The 15,217-nt window shown below is 39.3% G+C and overlaps 1 protein-coding gene across 5 annotated transcripts in view; it reads left to right on the top strand.

The window, feature by feature from the left end:
* The first annotated feature begins 323 nt into the window (after positions 1–323).
* The window catches only part of ncor1 (nuclear receptor corepressor 1), a 101,528-nt gene continuing 86,634 nt past the window's right edge, over positions 324–15,217 (top strand). For 4 of the 5 annotated variants that reach the window (XM_074673115.1, XM_074673119.1, XM_074673120.1 and 1 more), the window contains exons 1-2: positions 325–670; positions 8,708–8,890. In XM_074673115.1, coding sequence (XP_074529216.1) covers positions 8,780–8,890 — 111 coding nt within the window. In that variant the 5' untranslated portion in view covers positions 325–670; positions 8,708–8,779. Of the gene's footprint in view, positions 671–8,707; positions 8,891–15,217 lie in introns of all 5 variants that reach the window. The other variant, XM_074673118.1, reaches the window with a different exon arrangement.

Here is a 15,217-nt window from a genome sequence, read left to right on the forward strand (position 1 = left end):
TGTAACTATCATTAACAATATGCTCGTCTTTACATTCCAAGAAGTCTTATATGTAAGCCCAGCAGAATTACGACTACTTAATATTGCCTGAAATAAAATACTTTGATCCCTCTCAGTTCCCATAGCTACCCAGTTTAATTCGATAAGTCAGAAAATCAACGAAGGGCAATAAAGCAAATGCAAATACATTCATTTTCACTTTGACTGAGTACAAAAGTAGACAGTGTAGTTAAGAGTTTTTTTTTTAATCAAGCGACACTAGTAGGGTTTAAAGGGGGGAAATTACACGCACCAGGAACATTACAGTGCTAGAGGGGAAGATTTAAGATGTAACACTCCCTTTTCCTTGCAGGGACATAAAACTCACACACGGAAATTTTATTGAACTGTATAAAAGAAGAAATTGTCCACGATTTTACCGTATGAAACACTCATACATAGTATTACGTGAATGAAAAAATAAATCTTGGATAACTCAAGCGCCTGTTAGAGATCACCAGGCGAATATATTTTTTTCGCCCTTCCAGGACATCGTCCGACAAATGCGGCGCAGCCTTCGGTCTGCCTGGTCGTCCACAGCTCGCGACCCGCGGATTTACAATCAGCATTTCACACCTATATCAGCCCGGGGAAACCTTTCTCTGCCGTGGGTTTATTTTCCAGACATGAGGTGAGTACAAAACACTCAAATGCATCAGAGCAACATATGTAATTATCACGCTATTTCAGCGCCCCGGTGTACGCTGAAAATCAGCCTTCAAGATGGCGACGTGGTTGAGAATTGAAAGGTGAAATTTAGCTACAAGCTAGCGACAACAACAACATCTTTAACATTGTCTTATCGCGACGAAGTGATGAAACAGCACAGTGTGTGTAGACGACCCGTGCTACTCTGCATATTTTGAATGCATTTCCTTTAAAGCAATGGGTTGTGGAAATAGTCCCATCCCCCAAGATAAGCTACAAATCCAATTGCGTCTATATGACAGTATGATGTTTTAGAATAACAATAACAACACACAGCAGCAGCATTTCTCTCTAAAAGGCTGTGAGGGGCCATGGGGTTCACAGTGGCTGCTGGATTTGCACAGAAATTACAAAAGAAATAGCTGCATATGCCCGGTAAATGAACGCTACCAAAAAGTTAGTACAATTCTCAACTCCAGGCTGCATGCTTCCATTGTCCAGATGCCTGGAATCACGTTGGGAGTTGGGATGCTGGAAAAGGAAATGAAAGGAAAGGGAACACCCTTAGCCAAAGCAGCTTCACACACACTTCTCTTACTTAAAAATGTGGATTCAATCTGAAAAGGAGATCGTTTAGAAATAATGTAACTGTCAATGCTTGTGGTTAATGTCTCCTTAATGTTTACCGTAGAAGGATCAGGGATTTAGTACAGTCAGGGTGAAGGGATACTACATTTTCTCTTGGTGGTCATTCCACTGTGTTTTAATGTAGCAGTCACAATCCAACCAGAAAAAACATCCAACTTACAAAAAAAATCACCAGGGGGATGTAAATAAGCTTAATGGGTAGTTTACAATGCAATACTTTACATATAGGTCATGATGATGATGATAACATGAGGATTAACATCAGTAGCTCCACAGCAACAAGTCATAGAGCATCAAGTCAAATCAGAAGGACAATCTGTGTGTGTCTGGTTCTTTTTTCAATGGTAAATATCTAGGGCTGCAGCTATCGAATATTTTAGTATTCGAGTATTCTACTGAAAATCCCATCGATTAATCGTGTAATCGGATAGAATACATTTTTGCTTAGGTAAAGAGCAGTTATTTTTCAAATGAAAATTTTTCTCTTTAAGAAATATAATTTTCTAAAACAGCATGTCAATAAGAGCACTTGCTTTGGTAGCTCCAAAATCTGTAAACACACTTTGACACATTTTTTGTGCCTTGTACATCTCATCAAATGCTGCGGACCCAAATGGCACCCGTTTCGGAGAATGACCCATTAGTCCATTAGTCCAGACTCCAGAAAAGAAGCTAGATTTGTTGCTTGTTGCTATTTTGTATAAGAGGTAGCTTGAGGGGTCTAAAAACTCTCAATATGGCGTCAGCTCTATTTGAAATACCACTCTTTGATCTTTTTTAAAATTAAACGATTCCTCGAGGCGGAGAAAATTAATCGAGTACAATAATCGAGTACCTCGAATCATTCGAGGAATCGTTTCAGCTCTATAAATATCCATATTCTGCACCAGATACAACCAATTTATCACAGAAGTTAGGATAGCGAGGTATTGGGGTATCAGAAATAACAAGAAGAGTTGCAGAAACAGTACAACCTCAGGTTTTCCCCTCGCTAACTGATGCCAGGTGCACTGATGAATATCTGGCCTTCACCTTTAACATGAAGCTTGTGGCTCCATCTCTTAATTCTATTTCATCCAGTAACCTACTTATCTCACTAAACAACACAACTCCACCACCAGCAGCATGATAGTAGATTTTTTTTTATTTTTATTCCCCACTCTGTTAAAAGAAAACCTATAAAAATGATGAAAATGAACTCACAATTTTGGGGAGTGTAAAGTTGGCACCAAACTGTGGGCTGCAGTCTGAAACCGAACAATGTAAGAGCTTCCCGACCTGGTGGTGGCAGTTGTTGTAGCTTTTCCAAGCACAAAGTTAACATTTTAACACCCTGGCACGCAGGTCAGGCTGTAAATCTTACAGACTTTGATTAAAAATGAGACAGAGCTCCTCAGTGTTTTTTTAACATGTGGAGAAGTTTCCTGTGTTTGTCTGGCAGTGCATTTTTGCTGCTTAAAAAGTTCAGTAAACATATTTTCCATCCAGTCTGATTATTAGTATCATCATGCTCTCTCTGGTTAGATAACAGACATTCATCATAAAGCGTCACGTTGCTTCCTGGCTCTGGTCTTTCTACATTACTTCACTGATCCGGGCTAACAAGATATTAAGCTCCTGAAATAAACCAGCTTCTTTCTCTCCATCTAACACTTTTGCTACCACTGTAAGATTGTTCTGTCACTATGAGATCAGATTAGATTAGATTAGCTTAGGGCAGTAGATTATTCTGAAGGAATGAGTAAGAAGTTGAAGCACTGACAGTACACAATGATATGACAGAAGATATAAAAAGTCGGGGAAATTTAGGATGCGTGAAAACATTCATTTTGTGAAATTTAAGTTGTTTCTATTAGACATTAAAGTTTACACAACTTACTGTAGAGTATACATGACTCAAAGTTTGAAATGAGCACATCTGATCATGAATAGTTGTAAATTTATTTATTGATCCAATGATTCTCACATCTCAAAGGTTTTAAACAAACGTGTATGAAGCTGTGACTGAAAAAGCACGAGCAGAAACAAACACATCGCATTACGCTACCAGAGCCCAGGGTGTTTTAACGAAAGAAACCACAGATAAATCAGTAACACTTTCAATGTTCACAAACACCCCCAAACTTTCTTTCCAAAATTAAAAGTGAATTGTAGTTTGTTCGATTTATACTAGCATCTCCCTGTATAACCTGTTGAGCTTTTTGTACAGTACAGTTTCACACACCTTTCAAATCACACAGTCTCCTGAACTGAAAATATCTTTTGTTTTTTAAAGGTTATTGAAGTGAGTTTGATTTTATCCCGTCAATTTATTTGAGTGATTATGAAATAAAAAAAATTACCTTGAATTTCGCAACACGAGAATTAAGAAATGTTCGGGTGCGTGTAACAAACCTCGTTATCCTCGTTATAATTCTTGTGGCTTGATTTTGCAGAAAAGCTGTTGACTTTTTAGTCATTGGCTAGTTGATTGCGTCTTAGAAAATAAGGTGTACAAGGAGTAATAAAAGATTTCATAGATTATGAATAATGCCTTATTTTTTAATCTGTATGGATACTAGGAATGGGTACAGAATTACGTACTTTTGTAGGCACCTACCAAATTCTGTCATAAGTATCACCTGGTTTCTGTCAAAAGGGTACGGATTCATGTAAAATCAAAAGGTACCATGTTTAGGTACCTAAACACATCCTTGTGACTGTGAGGGAGTGGAAGAGTAGGAGATTTTCAATGCTGGACATTAACACAACATTGCAAGGTTATATATTAACGAATAAAAATGTTAATTTGAAAAAATATGATTTGTCATTAAGCGGGTTGATACTTTTTACCACATAAACACAAAAAAACGTAATAAAAATTGGTACAGTTGAGTACCAATATCAATTGCCAGGTACCAGGCATTGGTACTGTACTGTTTTAAATGTGAATGGATGCACGCTTGTTTATCCTCCTGACTACCAAGAAAAAAAAATATTGTCCAATCACAAAATTTTTAAGATTCCCCCAATCTTTGTGAAGTTATTAGAATACTTAATACATTTTTTTGGAGAAAAAAAAGTTTTTATTTTTCAGACATCATCTGCAGAGGACATCGGAACGCCGAACATGTGAAACTGAACCTTGATGGCAATCATTTAGTGCCAAAGAAAATAGCAAAAAGTGGATGTAAGAGCGAGTTTAACTGTTCATTTTCCTTTTTGTTTTGCTTTTTTGGTTTAATACTTCAAAAAGCAGTTCCTCTTCTTGGAAACACAAAGGAAAACTTTGCACTTTGTGAACATTAAATATGTTTTGCCCTTGAAGCCGGATCTGCGACATCTTGCTGCATATGTTTTTGTCTCCATTTCTGGAAGATGGATGGCATGTTGGTGTTGTACTCAGCAATCGTAAGGGGCCTTGACACCTGGACAAACCTTCTGTCTTTCTTGGACCTTTTTTACAAAACAAACTGAAGGTGTACGTTGGATTCTTGCTTCACAGTTGACACCAACTGGACTTAGATGTGGACCGTTCTGTCATGTGACATCTGCTTGCCCTGCCTGAGTTTCATCCTCAGAGCTTTCTGAATCATCTTCCTCTGCCTCTGCATCTTCATCTTCTTCATCAGACAACTCAATATCTGAGTTACTATCAACAACTGCAGTAAAATTCTCTCTGCTTCTGAGAATGAGCCCCTTTCCCCCTTTTCTTGCCATTTGAAAAAACAGAACAAAATGAAGTAAATAACTACTAACGTCCACTACAGAGGACAATTTTTAAAAACACTTAATTACAATGCTAAAATACAGTAAAAATTATTCATACAATGTTTCAATGTGTTTTATACACTTCCTTTTCCTCTTCCCATAAAATGCACTTGCACTGATGGTCGTCATTTTCCTTAATGAAAAAGAGAAAGGTACCAAAGCCCCGCCCTTTAACATTTAATATCAGTAAAAAAACCAAATGTCCTCTATAGATGGCATGAGGAGTTTATTCAGTAGTGTGAAGTAAGTGGAAGATATTCAGGTTTAGAAATGTCCTCCACAGAGGACAAATTTGAACTGCTGGTAGTCAGGAGGTTATTACATTTTTCTCCAAACAACATGATGAGAATAACGTCTTTAGAAGTTGTTAGAAACATTCGTTCACATCCCCTCCTTCAACCACAGAAAGAAGACGATGAACTTCATGGTTCCCTCACTCACTGAATGCTCTGAGACATGACTAACATTAGCAACACACCCACATCACATTTGGCAATAACCAGGCCCTGAATGCACCACAGCACCGTTTGGCATCACAGTGACTCTCATGCTCATGCTACAGAAACCAGCGTGAGATAATGAAACCAAAACAGCGTCAAATCTTTACTGTGACACCAGACATTGGTTGAACGCTGTAACAGTCCAGCCCAGAGATGAGGAAGAGGTTTGCTCTCTAACTTTGTTTGACTGAAACGTTGAGTGTCACCATGATTTACGACATGTGACTCCTGAAAAGGAAAGACCAGTATGTTTCACCTGGTCTTGTTTCTGCTTCTATCTCCCTCTCAGTTTATCTTCTCTGAGACATAAACTGAACAACGATTGGATTTCTAATGACTTCCTACCAACTGACATCATCATGAAAGCTTATGCTGCAAACCTCAGCTGCCCCGCCACAGGTCACGCCCGGGACAGGAGCTCAACCTGTGTAAAAATGACGCCAACGGACCAATCAGTTTGCTTGATCCTGTCGCTCAGTGAGTGGATTTTAAAAGGAAGCTGGACGAGGGTGTTAGGAGACAAAACACTGACCATTATCCACACAGACATGAACAAAGGACATTTATTATGCATTACTAAAATCAGCCTGTAGCACAGCACTACAGAATTATTTATCTTTAGATATAAAGGTAAACCAATGATTCAACTTTTTGTTCTTATTTCACTTTTATTTGCTCGCTAAGTCTCTGTGACATGATCCTGTTCCAGCTTAAAGAAAAGGTCTGACGCCATCGTACGCTCCAGAAAAATCAGAGCAACAAAACATCTACTGTGCGTTAGTGAGTGATCTTATGCTCAAATGCTCAAACACCCTTTGCCATTTCTCTCATCTGCCCTCTATGTGAGCGTTTTCTCTAACGTCTGCATTGTGCTTGTGATTGGTTGTTTGCTGCGACAAATGATGCTAACGCTTACAGAATCTGTAAGATCTCAGGTGTCAGGAGCGTCCCATTTCTGTTTGTGGTTGAAGTGGTGTAACTGGTGTTTTTAGTGTCATGGTAATTAACATGTGGGGAGGAAGATATGCACAACACAATTAGTATCACACAACCCATCAGCCCCTGGGGACCATTTCTAATCTTATAATTTTTTTCTAGAAAACTTTAAACAGACATCAACGCATAAACTCATCTATCAGTTTGTTTGCAAAATTTAGGCTTCCTGTCTCAAGTGCTGTCAAAACAGGGTGCAAGCAGCAGATATCTGAGCTTTCTCATGTTTAGTAGAATCCAAAAGTTACTTATCGACAGTAGTTTTAACCAGGGGCTGCAGCAGCTGAGAGAAAGACACAGGGGGTTAGAGAAAGCAAGGAATGATGGTCGATCAGCATGGCGCTGCTTCACAGAGAAAGAGAGAACACCACTGCAGTCAAAAAGAAACAGTCAAATTAAAAAAAGAAATGAATATACTTTCAAAATTGTTCACACCAGTTACGCTCTGACGAGCTCATGAGCACGTCTGTCTCCCCACAAACGTGGAGGAGTGTCTGACTTCATTTGTTGTTTTCCTGCTGAAGTTGTGGTTCAAACTTCTCTGTGTGTCTTTGTGCTCCGCCCTCCATCACAGCTAGCACACACCGCTAACTCCTCATTCACAGCTCTGAACAACACATGATACATTAATGTCTCACTGAAAAACTGAGAGGAGAGGAGGGAGACAGATTTATCTTCTGGTCTCTACGGGCTCTAATTTTGTGGCGCAGTGTGTATATGGTACTTTTGTGCATGTAGGGCTAGGAAAAAAGTTTTGGAACACCTACAAAAGAACCAGTCCAGTACTGGTGCTCGTGAAGCCGAGAACAAAAACCTGAATACTTTCTGCAGACACCTAAGGCAGCTTTGTAGGTCTGGCTGCTGAAGGGCATTAGAAACGTCACTCTGAATGATGACACAACTGTTTTGTTTCTAATAGACATTTAAAAAAAGTTTTATATTTATATTCGGGAGTACGGAAGCGTATTGCGTTCACTTGAAGAAAAAAAACAACAACTCAGGTTTATTTCTGGTTTTTTGTGAGAATTTTTTTTCGGTGGTAATGAATTTTATTTTTCTGATTAATTTTTTTTATTGGTTTGTTTTTTTTTTTGTAATTATTTCTGTTTTAATGAGTAATTTTTTTGTGTTTTCAGATTATTTTTTTCCTGTTTTTCGGAGTAATTTTTTTGTGTTTTCAGATTATTTTTTTCCTGTTTTTCGGAGTAATTTTTTTGTGTTTTCAGATTATTTTTTTCCTGTTTTTCGGAGTAATTTTTTCCTGAAGTATCGAGATACTTAGAAATCCTGCAAGAACCTCCAACCTGCTGTTTTTCGTGGTAATTTATATAAAATATAAGGATAAAGTCAAAAACATAACAAGGATATCATACCCAGTTTGTGGCTAATACCTTACCTTTACTGACCCGGTACGGACCGGTAGAAAGTTAAAGATAAGGCATATATGTGTACCGAACAGGATCTCTGATCCATGTGGGACACAGGAGCCACCACACATCCACAGGAGTCGTCTGCAGGTTGGAGGTTCTCACTGGATTTCTAAGTATCTCGATACTTCAGGAAAAAATTACTCCCCAAAACAGGAAAAAAGTAATCTGAAAACAAAAATTAGTACTCATAAAAACAGAAATAATTATTACAAAAAACAAACCAATAAAAAAGATATTAATCAGAAAAACAAAATTAATTACCATAAAAAATAATAATAATAAAAACAGAAATAATTATAACAAAAAAACTAACCAATATAATAATTATAACAAAAAACAAACCAATAAAAAAGATATTAATCAGAAAAACAAAATTAATTCCCACAAAAAACAAACCAAAGAATAAATTACTCTGAAAAACTTGAGTTGTTTTCTTTCTTCAAGTGAAATACGCTTCTGTAGAAAAGAGTGTTCTTTACTCTAAAACACAGCACGGTTTCTTTAAGATTCATCTCGACTGAAACTGTTTTTTAGATTGAGGTTTGATGTATCTGTATGAAAGTTGTACTTTATGAAATTCAGATATGTTGGCAGATGATGAATAATCAGTACCAGCTGTTTAATTCCTGGTTGATGACTTTTAATGAGTTTGTTGTAAAGGCAGGAATAACCTCTGTCTTCCTTTGTGTCCTCCTTCAGGTGGTTTGTGTCTCTGAACATGGTCTAGCTGTGATCTGTGAAGCAGCAGCAGCCCGCTAGCTCTGAGCCACCATGTCCAGTAGCTCGGGCTACCCCCCCAGCCAGGGGAGCTTCAGCAGCGAGCAGAGCCGGTACCCGCCTCATTCTGTCCAGTACACCTTCACCGGCGCACGCCACCAACAGGTAACCGCTTCTTGCTGCGTGTTGTTGTGAGCAGCGTCTTACGGCGCAAGTTGATGATGTCAGAGGAAACACTAACTGACACTGAGCCTCAAATCTAAAGCTGTGGAAGAGTTCGTCCTCCAATCAGTGTTTGACTTAGAGATACAGCAGCAGTCAGACGCAGGTACAGGTGTGAGGGTTTAGCTTTTGTTTTAAGGCGTAGGATGTTTACAGATATTTGATAAAAAGTAAAATCAGGCTTGACTTCATGGGTTGTATCTGAAAATCTTCTTCAAAAATCAACTCATGATTGCTCAGATGAAGAGTTTTGTAGAAAAGATCTTAATTACAACGTTAACAGAAGATTAAAGTTTGATTAGCTAATCCCAGCTAAACACCAGAAGATTCTTAGATTAATTTATCACACACACACATTAAGACACTTCAGAAAACAAATACTTACCACATGAACAGGAACAAAAGTGAAAAAAATTTAAACCGCTGAGTACTGATCCTGTTTGCCAGGTACCGTGCATCGGTACTGTAATGTTTCAGGTGTGAGAGGTACCCATCCCTAGTTTTGTGTGCATTCCCTTTCGTGCTCATGAGCTGTAACATACAGTCACTAGCCACGGTTACATGAGGAGTTTTTTGTCTTTCGGAATGGAATCTTTCTGAATGACTTTTCTGAAAACAATAGTATACATGGAAAGGAATATTCCAATCTCTGGTCTACATGCACCGCTATAATCAAACAGAATAGTCAATGAGGCATGTGCAGAAAAACGTAAACATCACAACATTTATCAAAGATGGAGGACAACAGTTTGTTTATCACGGTATTGCAATAATCGTATTGCGAGATTGTCGTCCGTCCAGTCTTGAAATTATGTTCATTTCTTTTAAAGTTTGGATCAAAAGCAAACTTTCCTCCAGTGCTGACGGCTCGCCGCCATTTTTAAAGTTGAGGAACGTCTCTAGTTGCGTCTTACGTCATATCTGAGCATGCGCTGAAAGAACGTACCCTGACTTTACGTTTGAGTGGATATATGATACCTCAGTTGGTTTGGGGAAAGGAATATTCCACCCCTGTGAAACTGATTAAATGTCCATTCAGATTGGCACTTTTCTTTTGGAATGAGGTGTATACAAAGGTTGAATTCTTTCCATTTGACCAAATAAACTGAATGCAAGCGAAATATTTGGGTCCATGTATACGTGGCTACTGACACTTTCCAGTCTTCTCTTCTCATTGGTTTTTACTGTAGACAAAATTAATGGACATAGTCTCTCTGACATCACTCCTCTGTTTCTGAAACAGATTTTTGAAGCATATCAGCTGTTGCAGCCATACTGGAAGTGACGCAGGCTTTGAGTCTCCACTAACAGATATGAGGCACCGTCAGTCCATGAGCTGAGCCTCTGATTGCACAAAACTCACGATCCTACTATCTTTTAAACTGCAGAGTTAGAAAAACATTCACGCCCCGTACAGTGTGTGCTGATAGTGACATTAGTGATTCAGACAGAAGACGTTTTTTGAACCAGGCTGTAAATTTGTTTATTTCTGATGTGAAAATGTTTTTTTTGCTTGGTGTGTATGTGACTCAGCCAGCCTCAAGGGGACGCTCAAAAAACAGCAGATTTAGCATTTCTCATATTTTGTCTCATATGTATAGACCAGAGGTTTCCACTTGGTTATTACAGATATTATTTTCATGGGCAGTCAAATATTAAACATGTTTAACGTTAATGATTCTTGGTCAGAGAGGCTCTGAAGCGGTGGACTGGGTAAAATGGTCGTATTGACTTCACACACTTGAGGATTTTTGGGATAAATTACCATTTACCTGCCTTGCATCAGGCCACGCCCTCACAGTGACTCAGAGAGGCCCTGAATCTGCTGTGAATCGTCTGGCGTGTGGCCAGCCTGGTGGCAGGACTTTTGAGGATGTTTCAGCAGAAATAACAGAACACATGTCAAATGTCCACCATGGTCTTTGTGCTCTGCGTCTGTTTCTTTTATTTCCCCACATGTACTTTTTGAGTCTGTGATCTGTTCAAAAACTTTACGTACTGAAACATTTCACTTAGAGTCTTGTGTGATTAATTTCCTACTCTTAGTGAAAATCTGCAACCTGACACTTTTTGTAAAAGATAAAAAAATACTGGGTCCACCCAGCTCTGCATACAAGGTCTGTCAATGGTCCAGTTTGATAAGCTTACAGCTTCACTGAAACCACACATTAAAAGGAAGATCACCAGTTTCTGTGGAGCCATCGATCCTGAGCAGCAGCTAGCAGGGTGGTGGAAGTAGGACACAAGCACACACACAGTTAACCTAAAATGTGCTGTGGGATAAATGTGCGTTCACACTTGGACCTGTCCATGCAGAGAGCCCAACTTCTGCTGGTGAAATTACTGGAGTCAGTGTTCAAACATGAAATCACTTCACTTCACTTCACTCTCAAAGTGTGGTAGCTTCGAACAACAAACCCAGAGTCATTGTGAGGGACGGTGTTTGTTGTTAAAAAACCTGTAAGTAAAAAGCAAACTGATGTTCTGTAGCTTCAGCGAACAGTTTGTGATGATGAAAACATGTTTGGGCTATTTGACACAAAGAGGCATGCTCACATGTTGGTAGGCCTGTCACGATAATAAATAAATCAATTAACCGAACGATAAATAAAAACGTCCTCGGTAAGTTTGCCAGCCTCGATAAACTGACACGTGCATGCATGTTTGTTTTCCTCCTCTCTTTCAACCAAAGAGACTGAATGAGAAGATGGCTCACTACGTCTATCTTTCCTAACATCGGGGTGCATAGGTTCTATAGTGGATTCAGTGGATTCATAGCGGAGTGAGCATCTGTCAAAAATGTGTTCTTTTGGGTGAAGACGGGGCTGCTCGCGCGTACACACGGAGAGAGCTGAAGTGAGCGTCCTAAGGGGTAAGGAGGAAACACACGCTAATATGAGTGATGGCACGAAAGATACGGTTCTTAAGCCGCCTGCCACAGTCCCAGTGTGGGAATATTTAGTTTTTTATCAGAATGAACAAAGTGTGAGCTCATGAACACCAACGAGCTGATATGTCGCATTTGTTTGAAAATAGTGGCGACGAAGAAGAAGAAGGGGAGGTGCAGTGGAGCCTTGTTCTTTGACAATCCGCTCTTACTGAGGCTTTTTGTCTGCAAAGTAAATGGAAATAAAAGCGCCAAATGGTGGGCGCTCAAAGACAGCTACATTGCCAAAGAAATGCAGCCCTTCAATATGGTTGAAAGCCAGAAATGTTTCAAATGTTTGACAGACAGTACGGATTGACTGGGATCACAAAGTACATGTTACAAACAATTCAGGAACTGTATAAACTCCCTTTTATTTAGGCTATAGTTTTTGTTGTTGGTTTTTTTTTGGGGAGTTTTGTTTTTTCTTTAGAGACAGGGTCTATGTTTTATTGTTTTTGATTAGTATTAATTATTTTCACTGACGTGTATTTTTTTCTAAAAGAGAGTCCATTTCATTTTCATTGTATTTTTTTCTCTTTCTTGTTTGTTAAATTTATTATATTTTTTGTTTAATTAATTTTATTTAAAAGATCCTGACCTTTTAATTACAGTTAAATACTCTTAAGAAATTTAAGTTTCTTGCTTTTGATATGGTGTACTCACTTTATTATCCCATTTATCATAATTACATCAATGAAAAAATGGAAAAAAATCAAAATAATATTGACAATAATATCGTTTATCTGCAATAATATTTTGGAAAATTATCGTCTAGTAAAATTTGTTATCCTGACAGGCCTACAGGTCGGTGTATTAAATGATTAAGAAGAACAAATGATCACAAAGCTTCATCTCAGTAATTATCAGACATTCAGCTCTATAAGCTGAAGGAGTTAAAGTTTCACCTCACTTTTTTTAATTCACTGGTGTGAATGTTGAGTAGTGTTTGTCAGCCATTTTGGACGCCATTTTTCTAAGAAACTTTCTTTCAAAGAAAGCGTCCGGGGTCCATCTCTGGACATCTGGATTAGTTGCTTAAATGTGAAAAAAAGGGAAAACGCTGGAGTTGAGAAATGTTTCCTGTAACTGCATTCTGCTTGTTCAGGTTTGTTTGGAGGTCACGCTGTGCTGATAATGTCTCTGTGCTCTTTACACAGTTTTAGTCAGGGGACTCAAGCTTTCCAGGATAAAAATGGAAAACATTTAACATCAGCTTAATTTGTTAGACTCTATAGAAACGTGTGCGGCTGCTGGTCACAGTGACCAACTCGGTGATGAAGGAGTTTCCTCTGGTCTTGGCCGTCCCTGGTTTCACTCTGTTATGAAATCAGTTTTCTTGGATCACATCATCTGCTCATTTTATAAACAACATGGGAATCCCGTCGCTCGCCTCCATCCCTGCTGGGAAATGTGTGAACTTTTCTATCCAAACAGAGCGGGGTGAGCACAGTTAATTAGTTTTTAATTTTCATCAATTAACATCCCAATGCTGACGACGTGTCTTTGTCTCATACTCAGAGCTGCACTTTCTGTCTTCATCACGGCATTCAGCCTTTATTAGATGGAGTACAGTTACAGGAAATGATGCTGTCGGTGTCATGGGGGGGGATTCCTGGCTGGGCTCAGACTAAGGGGGGGTATTGCAATTAAATGGTCAATAATTGCAGCCTGTGGGCCTCCAGGATGGTCCTCAGACAGCTTTTAACAGCACCCAAACACACAGTGTGACGGTTGAAGTTCAGCATGAATGAAGCCGTCAGCGTCCACAGACACATTGATCATGAATGACGTGTGTGTGTGTGTGTGTGTGCTGCATCAGAGGGATGTGGACGGTCTGCTGCTGCATCTGTGAAGTCTCTGCTCTTACATCCTCCTCAGAGGGTCCAGATAGCAAAATGTTAGGTCTTTTTTCCAAGTTGACTGTTTTCAAGTCCTTCTAAGGAAACATGAGGATCCTGATGCTGTACCATGTGTGGATGGTACTTTTCTAGAGTGGTTAAACTATTAAAGGAGACATATCATGCTGATCCCTGATTTAATACTTACATGTAATATAATACATTTTAAAACAAGATCTTTCACCCCCTGAATTTTCCAAAAATGAGATATTGCATTTTTTCTGATATCCTAGAACAAGATTTGATGCCTCTGAAAATAGGTCATTGCCATTTGGCGGCGAGATTTCAAACATCGTGACGACACGAGGATCCTTTCTTTTTATTGGAGTAATCTGATAAAGCAGCTCCTCCTCTGTGATGTCAGTTAGTCACACAACCGCCACTGAGGGATACACCCACCAAGAGCCGACTGACTGAGTGCTGGATGCAGGGACTCTGCTCTGCTGAGCAGCTCGGCTTTACATGGTGAATTAGCAATTAAAACACTGTAGTTTTAGCAGACGTCGTAATACTTGTGAGACTGTGATATTTGCATGCTTGTTCTGACATGCACTCTGAACCTGGACCACAATAATGCTGCGGTAATAACATAGTGACGAACTGACGGTAGAGGCCATCTTTAGACTACACTTTCAGCATGATGGATAAAACAGACAGAGAAAAGTGAAGGAGCAGGATGGAGCCCTGTTATAGAAATAGTTTATTGGTGAAGTCTGCCTATATTTCCACGTATAAACTATATATGTTACAGTACGGGTTTGACTCACCACACTGACTCGGGGTTCAATACAAAAGGACTTATCCTACACTCTGCCATTTTATTAGTGCTATCAATGCCTTACGGTGAAGTTTTGGCAAACAGCAAACTCGCTCGGTCTGCCCCATCCAATATGGCGATTTTGTAAATACTGCCATGCTGCAAAAACCGCCCCCTGGCTCTACCCCCTCCGCCCCTCTGATAGAACTGACCAATCAGAGCACAAAGGGCTGTGACGTTGCGAGGTTACTGGAGGTCATTCTGGAAACGGAGCATTTCAATGAGATCTTCAGAATGGCCTAAACTGAGGATATTGAGAACGCTATTGTGGGGCAATGAAGGAACTAAATGACTTGTACTGAGGGCAGAAATGCTCTACAGGCATCCTAGTCTGGCATAGTGAAAAGGAGAAACAAGCATGATATGTCCCCTTTAAGATAAAATATGCAAAGAAAAGAGATATTTAGGGCTCAAATGAATACTTTGGAAAAAAATGGTGAGATAGACAGCAAAATAAGATTAAGGAGACTCATTTTTCTTTTCTCGCTCTTGTCTTAGTGATACCGTTACTGTTCGTTGTGTTTATCCAGAGCACACGTGCCTAGTTTGAATTCATTGGACAGGAGTTTTCTTGAAATTTTCCCGGACAAATGGCGTTCTGCATGTGTCTTGCTTTCACGGTGTAA

This window comes from Halichoeres trimaculatus, unplaced genomic scaffold (genome assembly GCF_033239565.1).
Source record: "Halichoeres trimaculatus isolate MK-OKI-2021-1 unplaced genomic scaffold, fHalTri1.1 fHalTri1_scaffold_6, whole genome shotgun sequence".
Taxonomy (NCBI): domain Eukaryota; kingdom Metazoa; phylum Chordata; class Actinopteri; order Labriformes; family Labridae; genus Halichoeres; species Halichoeres trimaculatus.